The sequence below is a fragment of the Alosa sapidissima genome, chromosome 1 (genome assembly GCF_018492685.1).
Source record: "Alosa sapidissima isolate fAloSap1 chromosome 1, fAloSap1.pri, whole genome shotgun sequence".
Taxonomy (NCBI): domain Eukaryota; kingdom Metazoa; phylum Chordata; class Actinopteri; order Clupeiformes; family Clupeidae; genus Alosa; species Alosa sapidissima.
The window spans coordinates 22,178,832-22,198,883 of record NC_055957.1 but is presented as its reverse complement, the minus strand read 5'-3'; the positions used below and the strand labels follow the sequence as shown (position 1 = coordinate 22,198,883).

The following is a 20,052-nucleotide window of genomic DNA, read 5'->3' as shown; positions in this document are numbered from 1 at the left end:
TGGGGTGCTGCATGCCCACAGCATTATATGGATAAAGGAGTGTATTTCTGCTGAAATTCATCCACCATGCCAAACCTGGAGTGACAGAAACAGAGCCGAAGAAACAACACCTTAATGTAGCCACATTATGAACCTGAATGCTAGCTCAAGTGTTTAGACCATTAGACTATCAGGAGAGGGTTTGTGTAGTGCAAATCCAGTAGGGATCCTTGTTTAACTCTTGTAAAGTGTTTGGGTCTGTGGGACCTGTTTTCAATGTTTGCTAAAAGAAAAATGATGCAATTTATTAAGCTTATGCTTGGTTCATGTAGGGGTGAAGGATTTAAAAGAAAGAATAATATGATTCATTCAAACACTACCTCTACAAGCAATGGGTAGAACAAACTTAAATGTCCTCCATCATTGAGAGAGAAAGTACATGTTGTAGGTTGTTTCAGTGTGGTGTCTGCTGGAAAGAGATGACAAGGCAGTGGTTTCCCTCCAGTTAGACGTCAAGCTCTCACAACCACCAACACCCCAGAAACATTTGTCAGTGAAACATCCAGTAAACATGAGAATAGTTATGCTCAGAAAATGTTTATTTTATTTATGATTGACGGTTTCTATGTGCTGTTCTCAAGGCATAGAAGACCCATCATCATCAGGTCATCAAGTTAACAGCCGCATGTTTCTGCTGAAATAAGTAAGCATTAACATGACATTACTGTACACATACAGCGTTTTGCATTAGCGCACAATCCAAATTACTAAGGGTACCAGTGCTGGTCAGTGTGTACACTACATCACACCATCGATCTTCCTTATCACTCACTTCAACACTCACAACTTCAAACTTCTCATAGGGTGGGATCAACACCTCTTTCTCATGTTGCAAATGTGAGTAATTCCCCAGAGCAGCACCATGACAGGTATAGATTTTAAAGCAGGACTTCTGGCCAAAACGGGTCAGGGAATCACTGAGGGAGGCGGATGTGAATCTTCCAAATCGGATCTCCATATTGACAACATTTTTGTCAAAGTCCTCATTGGTTCTGCGGTAGGTGTTCACGCACTGCTCTTGGTCCTTTTGGTTCTCTTTCAGGTGCTTAAGGGCATCAGTTAGCAGGAAGTGGAGAGCATGGTAGTTGAACTTGGTTTTGTAAGTATCCTTGCAATCATGCACAGCTTTATTAAACTGGTTGTAGATTTTAGGTTTTTCATTGGTGTACACTCGGATGGCAATCGCATGGTTTACAGTCAGACCATTTCTGGGATTTTCCTTTTTGTTAACCTGCTTCTTTGCAGTGTTCCATGCTGTTTTGAAATCATCATTTGTTTTCATGTCACTGGCAAGACACTTGGAGATCCTCTTGGACATTTCATTGGTGCAGGAAGTGTAGGCATCATCAACAGAGTTGGGTGCTATGTTTAAAGCCCATATCTTGGACAGAGAACGCACCTTGTAACCCTTCAGAAAAGTAGATAAAAATGTTTCTGGTGATTGAAAGCCAGTACTGCCACGTGGCTCTATTTAACACACTTCCTGACATAGACCAATGTATGCTGAAAATATACAGTAGGCCTACATACCATTACTGTAGTCACCATGATCAGTATCAGAACATGGGCCCTCATTGTTACAGTAGCTGATTTAGTCCCAAAACCTGTCAAGAGAGACGAACAAAAAATGCAACACCAATATTACTACCAATATTATGATTACTGCTACTGCTACTACTATGATAAACTTGGGACACTTGCCATGTGGCGATGTAATTTTAGGTCAGAACAAACATATTGGTCAAGATAAAATCAACATTAAATCAATATTTGCCAGGGGTATGAATAATTTTGTTCTTAACTGTAGGGTTGACATGATTTGTAAATCATTACATTCTTTTTTTGTTCCCATTTTACAAAGCGTCCCAACTTTTTCGGAATTCGGGTTGTACTACTACTACTTCTACTACTAATAAGTGATAATAATGACAAGGCAATGAAAAGCAATAGTTCTTTGAATATAACCTGTACTCTCCAAACACAAATAATGTATGATATCTCGGTAACACTTTATAATAACTACACACAATTCATCATTTATTAAGCCTTTGCTACTTATTAGTTAATGGTTTGTTCATCATTAGTAATTTCTTGTTCATACATAATTTATCATCAGTAAAGCATTTGTTCACACAATTATAAATGGTTTGTTCATAGTAAATAAGCCTATCCAAAAAATATGTTTGTAAGTACATGATTTATACTTAATAAGCAATGAAACAACCACTTATAATGAAATCATTTTCTTATTATAAACCAGTTGCAAACTATTACAAAATGCTTTGTAAAGCATTGTTCCTATGTTAATTCTCATAAATAAAGTATTTGTACACACAGTTACAGAGGTGGAAAGTAACTATTTACATTTACTCACGTTACTGTATTGAGTAGTCATTTTGTGTATTTTGTATTTTTTAAGTAGTTTTTAAAATCTTTAATTTTATTTTTACTCGATTACGTTTTGAGTGAAGTATTGTACTTCGCTACATCACAAATCCAGTCCGTTACTGAGTAAAAAAAAAAAAAAAAAAGACTAACGAAAATCTAAAGGAAGGGAAAAAATTGAGCCCGGAACTACAGTGACAATGATGATAAGCATGTAGCGGCATGTAGCCTACCATAGGACATGAATCAAGCTGGCGCCAAGTCTTTCTAAAAGAGATGAAGATGGAGGCGGATCACGAGATAGGGTAGGCCTACCTCAGATTACATGTGTAACCCAGTAAATTGTATTTTCCGCTCTTTCAATGGGTTGTCTCGGTTCGTTTTTAGCACTCATGATTGCGGAGATATTCAAGCAGTTTAACACCATGGGATTCATGTTTTAACGTTTGTGCTCACCTTTAGAAAGAAGTTTAATTATTAGCAGTTGTTTTCCCTCATTTTGATCGCTTTCTTTTTCCTGTTCTTGCCTTTGTTTTTTGTAACCCAACTTGGTTTTCTTGGAGAAAGACATTGCCAGTAGCACACACTACTAGCGATGCTCAACTACTTAAACGAAATTAGATAGCCTATCTTATGAATCCTTGTGCAGGCGGACTAAACCATTTTGCGCTTTAGCAAGGGAGAGTGTGAGTGACATTAGACCAGGGGTATCAAACACGTATTAAGTAGGCATACAGTAGAGGGCCGGCTTTGTTGGAATGAGACCTTGTGAGGCGAGGCGTCATTGTCATGGTCATTATCATTTTTCTGCATGGGTATCAGAGTGTTATTTGATGATATCACAAATGCCCTACTTCCATGTTAGTTTTTCTGCTTCTTCCTTCCTGAGGATGGTTTGTAGTGCTAGGTTTAATCAATTTATCATATTATAGAGATATTATGTATTAGCCTGCACATTGTTGAAGACAACTGGATGTAAATATAATTTTTTCTAATGTTCCCTTCCTACCTAAAACATCTGGGGGGCCGTATAAAACCTGCTGGCGGGCCTGATCTGATCCTGGGCCTTACGTATGTTTGACACCTCTGCTTAGACAGTCTTTTTAACTATTTATTGTATACAGAAGTCAGTTAGTCAGACTTTACTTTTCATCTGACATTCATTTTGCCATTTAATTTGTAAATGAAAATATTCAGGTAAAATAAAATATATTCCTTTTAAAGGGCCCTATCCTCCATTGGGGCCCTAGTAATCAGTTTCACTTTCCCCCCAGTCCGATGCCCTTGGATCTGCTGAACTCCTTTCCAACAGTTTCAGTTTCTCTCTGAAACTCAACATGGGCCTGCCTGCCTCAGCTGCCTGTGAGCAGCTTTTCAGTTGTGCTGGATTACTGTTCACTGCAAAGCGAGCAAGGATGAGCGTGATTTTTTACATAGATCTCTGTTTCCCGAGGTCATTGACATCGAGTAGGCTGCTGTGACACAAAACCCCTCTGACAACAATCGGTTTTACCTAGTTCGAGTAACTGCAGCCAGGCAGCTACAGCGCTACACTCTAGGGCCATGAACATGGGGGCTCACAAACATGCCCCCAGAGTGTAGCACTGTAGCTCCTGGCTGCAGCAACTTGAGCTAGGTAAAACCGATTGTTTTGGGGGATTTTTTGTAACCCCCCCCCCCCCCCCCCAAAAAAAAAAAAAAGTAACTAAGTAACTTTTACTTAAAGTACATTTTAAATGAATTACTTTTTACTTTTACTTGAGTACATTTTCATATGGGTAATTGAACTTGTACTTGAGTAATATTTCATCAAAGTATTGGTACTTTTACTTGAGTACAATATTTTAGTACTTTTTCCACCTCTGCACAGTTATAAATAGTTTGTTCATAGTAAATAAGCCTATATCTAACATATGTTTATGAATTATTGTTAATACTTAACAAATTATGCAATATACACATGCACTAATGATTAGTTAGGGTGAGGATACATATTTTATAAACCACTTCCTAATACTATAATTCATGATTAACTCAGGGGTTACAAGTGGTTAGTTAATGATATTTTGTGAGCTTATCTAAAGTGAGGACTTTCTATGCCTTGCAACACATTTTCAAATGAGTTGTAAAGATTACATTCACATTCATTCATTTAGCAGACAAGCGACGTACACATGTCAATTAAATTGAAGGCCATTGACATAACAGTGAAAGCCAGGAATCTACACTACACTACACACCACTACACTACCTTGACCCAGATAGAAGCCCCTACAACTATGCAAGAGTTTCTGTTTTCTTCTACTACACACTGTTATTAAACATATGTAAACTATTATTAAACTAACTATAAAAGCTGTATTCTTCATTTGTAAAGCATTATTCCTACATTAATTCTCATCTGTAAATCATGTTTACACACAGTTAAAAATGGTTTGTTCATAGTATACACGCATATCTATATTATATTTTTGAATTGACTATTGTAATACCACTGGGCAGAGGTAGTGTAGTGGATAGGGAGCTGGGTTAACATGCAGTAACCCATAAAGTTGGGGGTTCAAACCCCGGCGTCCACCAATGTGGCCTTGCCCTTTAATTTCATTGACATGTGTAAGTCGCTTTGGGTGAAAGTGTCGGCTAAATGAATAAATGCAAGTGTAAACTTTATAACTCATTTGTAAATGTGTTGCAAGGCATAAAATGTCCTCACTTTAGATGAGCTCACAAAATATCATTGACTAACCACTTGTAACTCCTGAGTTAATTATAGTATTAGGAAGTGGTTTATAAAATATGTATCCTCACCCTAACTAATCATTAGTGCATGTGTACTGTTAAATAATGGAAATATTACTTAAAGTATTAACAATAATGTATAAACATTTTTAAGATATAGGCTTATTTACTATATGAACAAACTATTCATAACTGTGTGAACAAATACTGATGATAAATTAGAAATTACTAATGATGAACAACCCATTAACTAATTAGTAACAAAGGCTTAATAAATGATGAATTGTGTGTAGTTATTATAAAGTGTTACCATGATATCTTATCATAAGTTGTTCAACAAAGTGTACTTACATGCACAGAACTAGAGGATGTCACACTGATGTCAACTGGTCCTGTCTTTTCACCCACAAACACACACACACACTAACTTACATACTGAGAAGGGGGAAGGAAGGGAGGTGCATTCATCTTTGTTCCACCTCTTCTTCTTCTGTCTTTATGCGGTACATCTAGTTATTAATTTTACTGATGCCAGGGACTGTCTTCAAGGAAGAGGAAGAAATAGCAGCTTTGACCTAATTTATACACAGTACTGATGGCCCATAAAGCGGTAGATTGCAGAATGGTGCTAATCGCATGTTGTGGTGTGAGCATCTCTGTGGTGTGGTTTGCTTGATGTTTGTTCTTGCAGACACCTCACACCTTGCACAGTCCATCCGTTGTGAGCCCCCCCTGGGGTGTTACGGCATCTCTCATTTTAAATCCATCCTCTGGTAGCAGTAGGCTATTAATTGTAGTAGTATAATTTGCAATCTAAGGTCTCCTTTGCAATGTAGCTTGAATGTTATTCCTAATTTTGTAAGTCGCTTTGAGAGTCTGCTAAAAGAACAAATGAGCCAAGGAGCATGCTGTTTAACTGCTGGCAGAGATACTGGGTGCTTGCAGATAAGAAATCACTATTACCAGATTCTGCCATATGTTTGAATACTCCACTTGCCAGTTGCTTATGTTGCTACACCTGTTCATCTTCATTTGTGCTGAAGAGATACATCACTTTACTCAATGTACTTCCTATGATTGCTCCTCCAGCTTTTGGGCCACCTACTATAATGAAGGGTTGAACGCCTCAGTTGAAATGCCAAACAAGCAGATCAAACATTTCAAGAGCTACAAATGACCCGTCTCCTCCTCCTCCTCATACCATTGACCTTCTCCAAAAATCAAGGTTCCCTCCATACACCTGGACATGGAGGTTCCTTAGTGTCGGACATCAGCAGTTGGCGGTTCAAATGAGACCTCCTTCTCAGCCAGCATCACTGCTGCTAAGACTGCTTTCTACAATGACAAAATCAACAGCGCTACAGACACTCGAAAACTTTTCTCAACCTTCAAATCGCTACTCAACCCTCAGCTGCCTCCTCCTCCATCCAGCCTTACTGCAGATACCCTCGCCTCATTTTTTACAAACAAAGTGGCGGCAATCAGCAGTCAATTCTCTACATGCCCACTCAACGCATCTGACTCAGACACCGCACTCCTACAACCTCTAGGGACTGCTGGAACATCGTTTTCAGCATTCACGCCTCTCTCCGAGAGTGAAGTGTCCAGACTCCTGACATGCAGCCGTCCTACCACATGCTCGCTGGACCCTATACCTACGAGCCTACTTCAGTCCATCAGCCCGACCATCGCTCCAGCTATCACACATGTGATCAATGCCTCGCTAACCTCCGGCACATTTCCAACAGCGTTCAAAATGGCCCGGGTAACACCGTTACTTAAGAAAGCTTCTCTCAACCCTGCTCAAGTCGAGAACTACCACCCTGTCTCACTACTGCCTTTCCTATCCAAAGGCATTGAACGAGCAGTCTCCAAACAGGTCTCTGACTTCCTTTCACAGAACAACCTTCTGGATCCAAATCAGTCTGGGTTCAAAAGCGGCCACTCTACCGAAACGGCTCTGCTGTCTGTAACAGAAGCCTTAAAAGAAGCCAGGGCGACCGCTCGGTCATCAGTACTCATTCTGCTTGACTTATCGGCTGCCTTTGACACGGTTAATCACCGTATCCTTCTCTCTATACTCGCTGACATGGGAATCTCCGGTTCTGCTCTCTCCTGGTTTGAATCCTACCTCACAGGACGCTCGTTTAACGTATCATGGCTTGGTCAGCTATCCGCACCTCACCATCTCACCACAGGGATCCCCCAGGGCTCAGTGCTGGGCCCCCTCCTCTTTGCTATCTACACCACCTCCTTGGGACAGATTATCCGTTCGCACGGCTTCTCATACCACTGCTATGCAGACGACACACAGCTCTATCTGTCCTTTCCACCTGACGACCCCCTGGTTTCAGCACGGATCTCGGATTGCCTTTCAGACATAGCTACATGGATGAAGGCACACCACCTCCAGCTGAACCTCTCAAAGACTGAACTGCTGGCCATCCCAGCTAAACCTACCATACACCACGACATCAACATCAAATTTGACTCCCTGTCTGTTTCACCGACCAGGACTGCAAGAAATCTAGGAGTTGTTCTTGACAACCAACTAAACTTCTCAGATCATGTTGCCTCAGTCGCCCGGTCATGCCGTTTTGCACTCTACAACATACGGAAAATCAGGACTTACTTGACTCAAGATGCTACCCAACTTCTGGTTCAGGCAATAGTCATCTCACGACTCGACTACTGCAATGCCCTCCTGACAGGTCTCCCAGCCTGCGCAGTGAAACCACTTCAGATGATCCAGAACGCGGCGGCGCGCCTGGTCTACAACCAACCCAAAAGGGCACATGTTACCCCGCTGCTCATCCAGCTACACTGGCTACCTATGGCGGCCCGCATCAAATTCAAGTCTCTAACGCTTGCCTACAAAGTAGTCTCCGGTTCTGCTCCCACCTACTTGAATGCCCTCATACAGACTTACACTACCTCCAGACCGCTGCGCTCCTCTGACGAACGACGTCTAGCTCTACCACCGGTACGCTCAAGCCAATCCAAACTTTTCTCATCTGTTGTTCCTCGTTGGTGGAACACACTGCCAGTTCCTACAAGGGCAGGGACATCCTTTTCCACTTTCAAAAAACTCCTGAAGACCCAGCTCTTTAGAGAACATCTACTCTCATAGCAACACTTACAACAAGTCTTACTGATCCTAGCACTCACCAGCCGTTTTAAACTGACAAGTAACTGTTAAAAACAGCACTCACCGACGCACTTATTCTTACTGTACTCTAATGTTTTTTTAAACTGTCCTAAAATTGTGAGAATTGTTCTAAAACTTACTGTTTACCATGTTGTTAGTCGCTTTGGTTAAAAAGCGTCAGCCAAATGTAATGTAATGTAATGTAATGTAAAATGATCTACAGTTAAAGAATGGCCACATTTTGTCATATTAGCTGTGCAGGTCAAGGACAGGTCAGGTCAAGAGCAGAGCAGAGCAGAGCAGTGTCTTTAGAAGTCACAGTCTACACAACCGCTGAGGTGACCATGTCTCCCATTGAGCAATGCTGTTCATAAAGACAATGGAGCTATAGAGCTCTTCCTGCTACTGTGAAGGACAACAGTGAGACAGAATATGACATTTAATGGAAAGAATTAGTCAACTACACTGAAACTACACCCACTATTACACACACACACACACAAGTGCATGTATTATTGCAATAACACAAATTGCTCTCCATGCTTATTGGTGTTTTGTGAATTAATTTCCTAATCAAGAGAGGACTTTTGAGTAACTGCATTTTCATAACCCAGGACATCTTCACCAGAGACACTTTATAAAATCATAAACCATTGGAGTACATGCAACGGAAGGCTCTTCAGCCAGCATTCTATTTTTGTTGGAGCGTCTTCATCTTCTGCTATATATTGTTCCTTTCGTGTTCACTGCCCAACAGGGTAAATCTTTATTCAACTTTGACATGTGCATAAGCCTTCAGCATCTTAATATGCTCACTCACTGCAACACCCTACCGGGTCCGTGTAAACAGGTACACTAAAACATGAGTTCCCAAAGTGGGGGTCGCGGGACGCCGAGGGGTGGGTCGTGAAATGATTTCCATAAATCAAATAAATTTGGGAAAAATAAAAGAGCTGTCACTTGACCGCACTTTAAAGACAGATTTTAATTCCAAGACACTTGCTGAGTTCTGGATTTCAGTCGAGAGGGAATATCCACAGCTATTCAAGGCCGTGATGGACGTACTGACGCCGTTTGGTTCCACATACCTGTGCGACTGTAAGACTTTCTCTGCACTGACATATATTAAAAACAAATACAGATCGCGTCTAAATGTGGAGGATGATCTCCGTGTGACCGTCTCCACAATTAAACCAAGAATGGACTTGCTGTGTTCCGCGCATCCATCTGATTAGATGAGATTAACGCTGAAACATAGTTGGCAAAATGTAAATTTGCGCAGCAACAATGTACATATGTTTACAACAGTTTGTGGATATTACCCTGACTGAGATATTCTTCTGTTAAAATGGAAAGTAAAGTAATGTTTCAAAGTTAAGTTTGCACGACAGCAATAATGTGCACTCATGTTACATGGATATTATTTTTTGACTAAGGTATTCTGCTTTTATCATATAGTAAATTTCTATATGTAAAATCATAACAGGCTGCTCTGTTCTTTTGTGTTGTCGTTAAGCCCGTGTTTGGATAAGCCTAGTGCATATGGCCGGTGCGCACATTTTATTTTATTTTTTGAGTCACATCCAGGGATAGTGGGGGTCACCAGTCTCTGGCACGGTTATTTTGGGGGTCGCGGGTTGAAAAGTTTGGGAACCCCTGCACTAAAACAATAGCCACTACAACACACCTGATGTTCAATCGGAAATGTTTGTGCTGAAAAGCCTTCCAGGAAGGACATGATATACTGTAGGCAATTCGATTTGACTGTGAATCAACTTGCTTCCTTTATCTTCAGTTGAAATATCTACCCCCTCCAGTGTTTTTTTTTTAAATTTTATTTTATTTGAACTTTTACACAAAATCCAATCATTCCCATTGCAAATTCACAATTAAAATGGCCAGAATTCACATCGAAGAGTTGGATGGAAACCTAGGTGTGTTCACATTTTCTACCTGTCCCCCGGGCTCCAGCCCTGAATGAACACACCAGACTCTTATTAAGCCTTTGATTGGCCAAGGCCTGAGAGTGCAGGTGGTTGTGAGTACATGCCCCAGATTTTGATGGCTGGAATGAGGAGTGAGATGGATGGCGTGAACTAAGGATGGGCATAATTAATCGACGATCGATAGTGGATCATTAAGAATTGTCGTTTAAACTAATGCAGGTTGCGTTACATAGTGTGTCTTGAAGCAATTAAATTAATCTCTGTGTGGCAGAAATTAAACATTATACCACCCGGGGACAATATTTGAGTCGCTTCAGTCGCTTGCCGTCCCCTTCTGAGCTTGCCGGCTGAAGCAGTAGGCCTAGGCTAGTGCTACATTTAAACACAATTGTTGCCGCGGCTGGAGGCATTCCAGCCTACGAATTTAATAAAGTAAATCTTGCAATTCAAACTCAATTTAGGCTACTTGGCTACACAATATGGTTTCCATTACAGCATAGCACACGTTTTGAATGAATGAAAGCGGCTGCCTTGTCTCGCAATAAACAGCGGGTGAAAATCTTGACTTCTTCAACTACATGAAATGTAATAGTGAGCCATCAAATAGCCTACCTCCCAGATTTCAGTGCTCATCAGTCCCAACATTGAGCAATATAATCAAACTGTCCAAAAGTAAATTAAATCCCAAACCAAACAGAAAATCTTCTACTTTTGATAGCGGTATATGCGCTCCAAACGAAACACATGTCTCGCAATAAAACGCACGCAGAAATAAAGGCCTGCTCAATATAGCCTATTCTGCCCCAAATAAAGCCCTGTGCTTTGCGCAGCCTAAGTAAATAAAAGACCCTGGCCATAATTTGAGGATTTACGGCAGTTATTTTTTTATGAGGCTTTGTTAAATAGCCTAATTAATTGTTATAGGCTAATCTCTCACCCTCTTTCTTGACTCCGTGCATTGTAGGCCTATAGTTTTGAGTTACATTTTGACAAAACCTGTCAGATCTAAGCATTATTATGTTTTTGGTTAAGTTATTGTTTAACATGATTCTTTTTTATAATTTATTATTTTGGAACAAACGAGGGTCTCTGTTTAATCTGAACGCCGGCTCGCATTCCGCAGCTTTAGAGCAGCGCAGCGCTGAATATCTTCATGTTTAGCCTAACCAACGTCCAGGGGCTAATTTCTAGAAAGCGTCGTTTGTTAACTTGTGTCGCAACCTTGGTAGTTCGCTCTATTGTTCTTAGATTTGGTGTTTCTAGAAAAGGGAATTTGAACTCTCAATTGCAAACAAGGACGCAAAGTTTGGTCGTTTGAACTGCTGTCCCTGGGCAGTCGCACTTGTGTCGTTCCTTGGTAGTTCCAGTTGGTGTCCGGAGCGCCTAACCAAAAAATATGTTTATCTCGTGACTCAATGATTGATCTATCCTGTAGCTTTATTTTGATTAAGAGACTGACTCCCCTACTTGGCTCATTCTTGCTATTTATGTTAATTCGAGTATTGCCTTGCTTTTTGATAAGCTAGTATTATAATCTTCACAGAGACTTAAAATCAGCACAGTGATAAATAGTGTAGTGGCTTAAGCAGGTGACATGTTATCCCAGCGTTGTAGGTTTGATTTTCTTATGATGTGAGATTGTCCTCTTGCTTCTCGCTACCTGCAGGTGAACTAGTGTGACACGTAGATTCAATGTTTTTGACTGATGTCTTGGTCTCTCGATGTAGAGTAACTAAATATGCATGGTCAAAACCTATTGTTGTGTCTTGTAGGCCTACTCTTACTCAGAGGTGAAAAGAAGAGATAGGATGCGAACTCCGGCCGAGCGCACAGTGCACCGACACGCTGCCGTTAAGCCACGAGACAATTGATAAAGTATGCGATACCCAGAAATTCGTCCAGGCTATATATTTTTTCCAACATAGATATTTAACACAAATAATGACTCATATTGGTCGGCTTAAGTTCACTGTTTTATATGCTTGCAATAGGTTTAGGTTTTGGCTGATGGCAATGCCAGCATTAATCACTCGGTTTAGATTAGAAAAATGTCGACATAGGCCGTGACAGAACATTTCTAGGGGGTGGGGTATTACACGTTGCCACTGTTTCCACCAATGATATGTATCACTGCATCATCAACAACGTTGTTGGAACTACGGTGTTCGAACGTCGGAGGTAGCGAATTGCGACACAGGTACGATGCTTTCTGGAAACAGGTGTAACAGTGTCATTGTTTAGTCGCAAGTTGCGTCGTACCATGGTGGTTGAGCAACGTCGTTGCTAACTTTTCTAGAAACGACCCCCAGTTTAACTGCCACAAGTTATTCTTCTTGTGATAAAGATCTCATCGAGGAAAAACACGCTGTATTTTTGTATTTTCATTGCATTTTTAAATTTATAAAAAGTGAAATAAATAATGAATTTTAATATAGCCTAGGCCTAGAAATATTAATGATTAATCAATAGTCGATCGTTAATTCTCCCGACGATCGACTAAAAAAATTTAATCGAATGCCCATCCCTAGTGTGAACCATTCTCTATGAAACGCAAATATACAAACACACACTGCTGATGAAATATGGGACTTCCCTCACACTTGCATATGTGGGGGAATTTGGGCGGCAGTGGCGGCTCATACACACAGTTGCGTGCGTTGCAGTGCTGGAGACGCATCCCGTTCACTTTACATGGGCTCACGTCATCCGTTCCAGAACTGAATTGTGGGTCCGTTACGTTTCTCCCGTTGCTCGCGTTGAGAAGTTCAGCTGTTGCTGCACCGACAGACGACACAGGCCAATCAAACCAATCAACGGACGGCACTAACCAATCAAATTACGGTTATACTTCAGGTCATTTGCATAGCTACCGTCGGGAACACCCACTGGCATGCGTTGACGGAACGCAACTGTGTGTAGAACCCCTGAGTCAAGGGAGGGAGGAGCAGATGTCGGCTTAAATACTAGGGACTCACTGATGCAGCTGAGAAGCACCTGAGCACTCCCAGGCCGGTCCTCACCTGAACAGGTAGAAAATCATCTGACTTCAATTGTTAAACTTGATTACATTTCTAGAAACATCGTTTTGATTTTGCTTAGAAGATGTATCATTTAAGGTATGTTTCATATTGATGGTGTGATGGCAAGTCATAAACATTTTTAACCAATCACTGATACTGCACTGATAACAAATGTACTAAACTTTATTATCCTGGCTCCTTTCCAATGTGGTCTTAACATGAAACCACTCTGGTCTCAGAACATGAGCTGTGTTTAACCAGCACAGCACAGCACTCCTAAGAGAATAAACAAAACATTACAAATGTTCTGATATCAGCTGCACTAGAAGTTGGTCTGAACACACCTTTGCTTATTAGATGTCAGTAACTGCTCCTGAACAGAACTTTACTCACTCTGCAAGGCTCCATTTATATCAAAGCTGCAGCTGTGCTGAGTTTGAGTCATTGCCTTCATCATTTTCTGGCAAATCAGTAGTGCTGCTTACTGATCAGTTTGGCTCCTTTGTTCCTACAGCTTTGAAGGGGTGAGTTTGGATCATTTCCTGACACTATGCCTATGTCTTTGAAGCTGTGACCTCTTAGAATCAGTGACCATCTATAAAGAACATACTTTTAAAGAGCATTTAGAAGAGCACAAATGTAAATTGGTCTGTTAGGAACTTTTGCCGTGTTGGAGAATGAGTGAATGTGTAGGAGTGAGGATGTGTGTTTATGAGAGAGTGACAACAAGGAACGATTAATAAGCCCATTTCACAGTGTCCGGCCTTGTTGATGTTAATGATTCCTCAACTGGCAGGGTGAAACATCTTCCTGTTTCTGTCTTTCCTGTAAACTGCGTTGTTGCAGAGGAAGTTTGTTTACACAGTGGCAACTTCTTGTAAAAGGGGCAAATCATTTTCTCTTCACAGGAAGTCTTTGTGGTCATGGTCTCTGAGGTGACCACCCACGCATCTCTGCTCTCAGCAGTGTTGCTCATCTCCCCACTCACGGAAACCTTCAAGCCGCTACTCTCCCCAGGGACATCACCCAGAGGGCCATCTTCCGCAAGACTGGCCAAGTGTGCCGCGCAAAGGCCACTGCCCAGGGTCAGAACTTTACCTTGGCTGTGAGTGTCAAACAGGGGGCGCCAGAGTGAGGGGCACTCTGTATTGTCAGCCAAAAATCCCACATCTGCACAGCATTGAATGGCATACACCCTGAGTAAAACAAAGCACTGTAGGCTCTAAAATATTTCCCCTCCCATGTGGACCCAAAACATTTCATGGTCCGATGAGTATGATGAAACACAGTATGAAAACCTTGGGGGGAAAACACAGACTCCCTTTTATAGTCCAGGCAAAGTAACTCATTTTGGAGCCAAAAATAAAACTAATTGTAAAAGATTTTTTTTCAGCATAGATCATTTCTATGAGGTGTCCAGAACAACATACTAAAAGTCCTAAGAAATCCTAGTTGAGGAAACATGTTTAATTCTCATCAATCCAAGATGTGTGCCAGTATAAGGCCAGACAACAATACACCCCTTATGGGACTATTTTCCCCCTTTACATCTATCAAAATAAAACTTTATATCGGAACTCCCCCTATTACTGTCGGTCCCGTATTTCCGTCGTCTTGCGTGTATGTGTCACTTCCATTTCTATACAAACCAAGACGGCGGACTCCTAAAGAAACGCAACCACCCACACCATAGGTGTATCTTGAAGAGCTGTAAACAGTGTTGTAAGGCTGCGTGTACACAACCACTTGGAGCTCCAGTGGAATTTTAATTTCATGACGAGAATTCTCGGTCTAACCGTTCATGTACCGTTGAAACGGCGTAAATAGGCGACCCATCCGGCCAGCACTATAACTCCGAGCGTGGTAAACAAAATCGGATATTTCAGGCAGTAAATGCCAACCAAACCAGATTTTGTTCAAATCTACACACCTATGGCTACTGAAAAATGTAAGGTTCATTTAGCAAATGTTATTTTGAAGTGTTAAAAAACATTGTTGTTTTAGAATTTCTGAACAAAAGTGGTGATAATTGGGGGTGTTACGATACAATGAAAGTATCCATGAAAAGTAAACATTTTTGTATTACAAGTTTCTTTGAAAATTAATTTGAATATGCATATAATAATAATAATAATAATAATAATACGCTTTATTTGTATACCACCTTTCATACACAGAATGTAGCTCAAAGCGCTTTACATTTGGAGAATGTAACACAATAATAGTCAGTCAGTCATTATCAGTCACTTTCACTTTTCTTCATTGCTGTGGCCGTTTATGATCCAATCAGCAACATATCAGAAATATAGAAAATAACATGTAACACAGTTATTAGAGAAGAGTCAGTCATTCCCCTTTGTTGCTGTGGCCGTTTATGATCCAATCAGCAACATATCAGAAATACTATTATACTACTATGGATATATAAAGGCTTTGCTGACAAATGCCTAGGCTAACAACTGCTTAGGCCCCGTTGATGCGGACTCCAAGCAGCCAGCCTTAGCTTGTTTTTAGCATATGTCGCAATTGACTTTATACACAGACATTCAAGACTGGCAGCCTTAACCCTTTACCCCCACAAGCACGCCATATGGCAACTGTTTCATATTCCAGGAAGAAACCTTGAGCAGAACCTGACTTAATAGGGGGAGCCCATCTGCTTCTGGCTGGCTGCGCCCTCCAATGGCAGCAGATGTAGAATAATCTGAAAAAGTAGTCTACAGGATAAGATGAGTTAACTAAAGGCTTTCCTATACAGGTATGTTTTCAGATCTTTTTAAAAAATATTTACTGAACTCGCCTGCTTGATGTACAGAGGCAGGGTGTTCCATAGTTTTGGGGCATAATGGATAAAAGCAGCTTCTCCACTTTGCTTGTGGAGCACTTTGGGTACAATTAAAAGATTTTAATTGGATGATCTAAGTTTCCTTTGTGGTTGATAAGATATTAAAAGCTCAGAGATATATGAAGGTGCTATGCCATTCAGAGCTTTGTAAGTAATTAACATAACCTTAAAATCAATTCTATAGGAAACAGGGAGCCAGTGCAGTTCAGCCAACACAGGGGTGATGTGTTCTCTCTTTTTGGTCTTAGTTAAAAGTCTAGCCGCAGAGTTCTGTATGAGTGGCAATTTCTTTAGATGTTTTTTGGGAAGACCAGTGAAAAGTACATTGCAGTAGTCTAACCTGCTAGTGATGAAAGCATGAATTAGTTTTTCTGCATCTTGTTGAGTTAAAAAGGGCCGCACTTTGGCAATGTTTCATCAAAATGTCGCATCAAAATGTATCAAAAGGTGCTTGATGCAATAGCCTATCATTGGTGGAGAACAACACCCTAGAGTTTCCACTGTTTTCAACAATTACCTTAGAGAAGTAGCCTGGCTAGCGCCACCACATCTCAATGAGATGTGGTCTGGGAACCAAACGTTCATTTTCTCGTATTTGAAAAAAATGCCCAGATCCGTTTATTGGGTGCCACGGATGTCTATCAAATGCGTCTGTGCATAGCTCATCATCGTCTTGCTTTCCCCCCTGTTCTGTGATTGGTTCCCTATCTCAGGTGAAAATTTGCTCCATGGTCTCCAGGCTGCCTTAGCAGCGTGAATCAAATCGCGCGCAAGGCAGCATGGGAACACCCAGGCTATTAGAGAAGTGGTTCCTTCTCTCATTCGAATAGCTCTATTACAATTTGCTATTTTTTCTTTTAGAATTGCACGGTGAACCTGTAACTTAGTTTTTCTCCATGTTCTCTCAGCTTTTTTACAGCATCTTTTTAGGTCATGGATATTTTCGTTCATCCAAGGTGTTAGTTTGCTACAGGGCCTTTTTTTAGCCACTCTGTCAAGCAGAACACCTAGTTCATGATTGAGAGCCTCTACCATTTGATCAATTGGATGATGTAAAATATCTAAATTTATGGAGTCTATAAGAGCTATGAACTGCTGTTCTGCTCTAATGTCCAAGAGTCGCGATTTGATTGCAATTTCGGGATGAATTTTTGAAGTATGTAGTACTATATTAAAAGATACACAATAATGATCAGACATATTTATATAATTTACTGATAAGTCCGTGACTTCTATCCCTCTAGAAATGACTAGATCGAGGGTGTTGCCAAGGTTGTGGGTGGGCCCTGTAACATGCTGCTTTAGCTCTAAACTGTCCAAAACATTAAGGAACTTTCTGGCTTTAGCATCAGTTGTCTTATTGACATCATGAATATTAAAGTCGCCATTTACAATTATCCGATCATAGCTAGTGATGATGAGCGACATAAGTTCAGAAAACTGGTCGAGAAAGCCAGTCCATAGTTTAGGAGGGCGGTATAAGGTCAATAGAAGTACAGCTGGGTCAGCCTTCAGAGTCAGGGCAATATACTCGAAGGAAGCGAATTCGCCAACGTTAACTCTAGTGCAGCTATATTTGTTTGAGAGAATGGAGGCAATTCCACCCCCTCGTTTGCCCTGTCTAGTTGAGTGGAAGAAATTATAATTTGGGGGACAGGTTTCAACAAGAACAGCTTCGCTGTCTGAAGTCAGCCAGGTTTCAACAAGAAACAGAAAATCCAATTTGTTTTCACTGAGTGGAGCTGGCCAGCAGAGCAGGCTTGGTTCTCAGCAGAGGCCGGGGAGAGGCAACAGGGACAGAAATTGCATTAGTGCATGGCATAGTGAAAGTATTGCAGGGCAGAGTGGAATCAGGACATCTGGCATTAGTGTGTGTAAGAGAGTACTTACGGAGAGAATGGTGTCGAGGAACTGTTCATCCTTCTCAATCTGATGGAGGGTCACTATTCTGGCTTCGAGTTCTACTATCTTTTCGCTGAGAAGGACGCATGAGTCGCAGCCTGGTGCACAGCTGAGGGGAGGCATCGTGTCGCGGCAACGGCTCGTCGGTGTCAGCTTTCTTTTAAACGTTTGTTTGCTAGTTGGCTAGCAACAACGATGTCGTGCAGTTCCTTGATAACAGGAACAAAGGTACGCGGGTAAGTAATCTGAAAAACAAATCTCACTTTTACATTGAGTCACTAGTTTTGAGAGACGTCAGAAGGAATTTGATGCTTTCTTCTTCCAGATAACGTTTCCTTGGCCCGGTATTATTTTTAGCCCTTCATGCCGGCTTAACGTTTCACGTTAACGTTTGACAGAAAAGTTTGGCGATCAGGGTTATAGAGTCCAATAATCCAAAGCCTCAAGCAACAACAGTTTATACAACAGTTTGTTCACGAGATATAATCGGTAGCCAGTAAATCCTACCGTAAATGAGCTATACACTAATAGGCTACCCAAAATATACCCGCATAGGCTTAATTTTTTCCTTTACTCCTACCACAATAAAACTTTACACAATTAAAGTCTACATGAAAAGTTAAACATTTTGTATTAGGAGTTTGTTTGAAAATTAATTTGAATATGCAAATGAGCAATAAACTAATCGCATATGCCCAAAATACACCTTAATAGGCTTATTTTTTCCTTTACTCCTATCACAATCAAACCTTGTCCAGTATACATGAAAGGTAACATTTTCTTTTACAAGTTTCTAGGAAAAATCCATTTTAAATATGCAAATGAGCTCAACACTAGGCGTAATTGACTTATGGCCAAGAAGCCATAAAGTCACAAGTAGAAAAATATTCTTGTATCTTGTATTGATTGCACAATCTTGCCTCCAGTTGCTTTCTAAATATTTTTTTTTATTATTTGCGAACAAGCCTTACCTAATGACATTTCCCCACAGATAACATCAGAAGAAAGTCAGAATAGCCATCTTAGTAATTACAAACTCACCGTTGCCTGATTTATTAGATGAATATGACCCAGAGGGGAAGAACTAAACAAAGAACAAACCAGGAAGTGAGGGGGTGCCAGCACCAAGAGCCACAGAGAAGGGCTCCAGGATCCAGGCTGGATTTTTAAAAGAAAAACATTAAATAAAACTTTAAAAACAAAAACTAAAAAAAAGAAAACTCACCTGTTGTTGCTACCTTGTCGTGGTGGGGAGGCTTGTGTGTGTGCTTCCTTGACCCTGAAGACTACACTGGCGGGGGTAATACCCCTGGCAGGTACTACCAAGCCAGGCAGTTTTCAGGTTTAGGCCAGTCTAAAAGCAGCATTGCCATCACCCATTGGCAGTAGGATGATTGGATGTGAATGAATGGTGTTTCTGCCTATGCAAATTAGGACATATTCAATACGTGTGTGGAGCCATGTGCATATTCAAATTCATTTCAAAAGAAACTTGTGATACTTTTACTATGTAAAGTGTTATTGTGGTAAGAGTAAAGGAAACATTAAGCCTATTTGGGTGTACAGTATTTTGGGTATATTTGATTAGTGTATAGCTCATTTGCATATTAAAATTAATTTTCAAAGAAACTAATACAAAGTATTAGTAGTATAAAGTAATACAAAAAGTAATACAAAAAAAATACTTTTCATGGGTACTTTCATTGTGTAAAGTTTAATTTTGATAGGAGTAAAGGAAAAAAATAGCCCCACTGTGGGTGTATTGTTGCCTGGCCTTCCTGGCACACATCTCAGATTGATGTGAATTTAACATATTTCCTCAACTAGGATTCCTTAGGACTTTGCCTGGACTATTTAGAAACCGGACAGCAGAAGCCTTTTGTGTAGTTCCACTTCATGAATCTTAGCAAACCTGCATGAGTCAGACTGTTTCTGCTCTATGTTCAGGTGTTCTATGATCTGTGTTCTTACTGTATGATCTGTGTTCTATGATCTGTGTTCTTATGTTCTGTTTTCTTATGTTCTGTG

At 40.7% G+C, this 20,052-nt stretch overlaps 2 protein-coding genes across 3 annotated transcripts in view; one reads left to right on the top strand and one right to left on the bottom strand.

Moving 5' to 3' along the window:
* Nucleotides 1-560: 560 nt before the first annotated feature.
* On the bottom strand, nucleotides 561-5,735 carry LOC121721405 (ecto-ADP-ribosyltransferase 5-like). 2 transcript variants are annotated; one of them, XM_042108306.1, is made up of 3 exons: nucleotides 5,596-5,735; nucleotides 1,570-1,643; nucleotides 561-1,447 (listed from the first exon to the last, which is right to left on the bottom strand). In XM_042108306.1, the coding sequence occupies exons 2-3, from the start codon at nucleotides 1,612-1,614 to the stop codon at nucleotides 701-703; spliced, it is 792 nt and encodes a 263-aa protein (XP_041964240.1). In that variant the 5' UTR covers nucleotides 1,615-1,643; nucleotides 5,596-5,735; the 3' UTR covers nucleotides 561-700. The 2 variants fall into 2 exon arrangements, with proteins under 2 accessions (XP_041964240.1, XP_041964233.1); XM_042108299.1 differs by having other exon boundaries at nucleotides 5,515-5,661.
* Nucleotides 5,736-13,221: 7,486 nt separating this feature from the next.
* Nucleotides 13,222-20,052, top strand: part of vwa10.2 (von Willebrand factor A domain containing 10, tandem duplicate 2) — a 31,838-nt gene continuing 25,007 nt past the window's right edge. Inside the window, exon 1 of the mRNA XM_042108232.1 lies at nucleotides 13,222-13,285. The gene's annotated coding sequence lies outside the window, so the exon portion shown is untranslated. The remainder of the gene's footprint in view (nucleotides 13,286-20,052) is intronic.

What these genes read in the sequence shown, in the direction of transcription:
- LOC121721405 (XM_042108306.1), bottom strand. Translation starts at nt 1,614, where the DNA reads ATGAGGGCCCATGTTCTGATACTGATCATGGTGACTACAGTAATG. An exon ending in TCATGGTGACTACAGTAATG is followed by an intron (nt 1,448 to 1,569) that starts GTATGTAGGCCT and finishes ACTTTTCTGAAG; the next exon opens with GGTTACAAGGTGCGTTCTCT.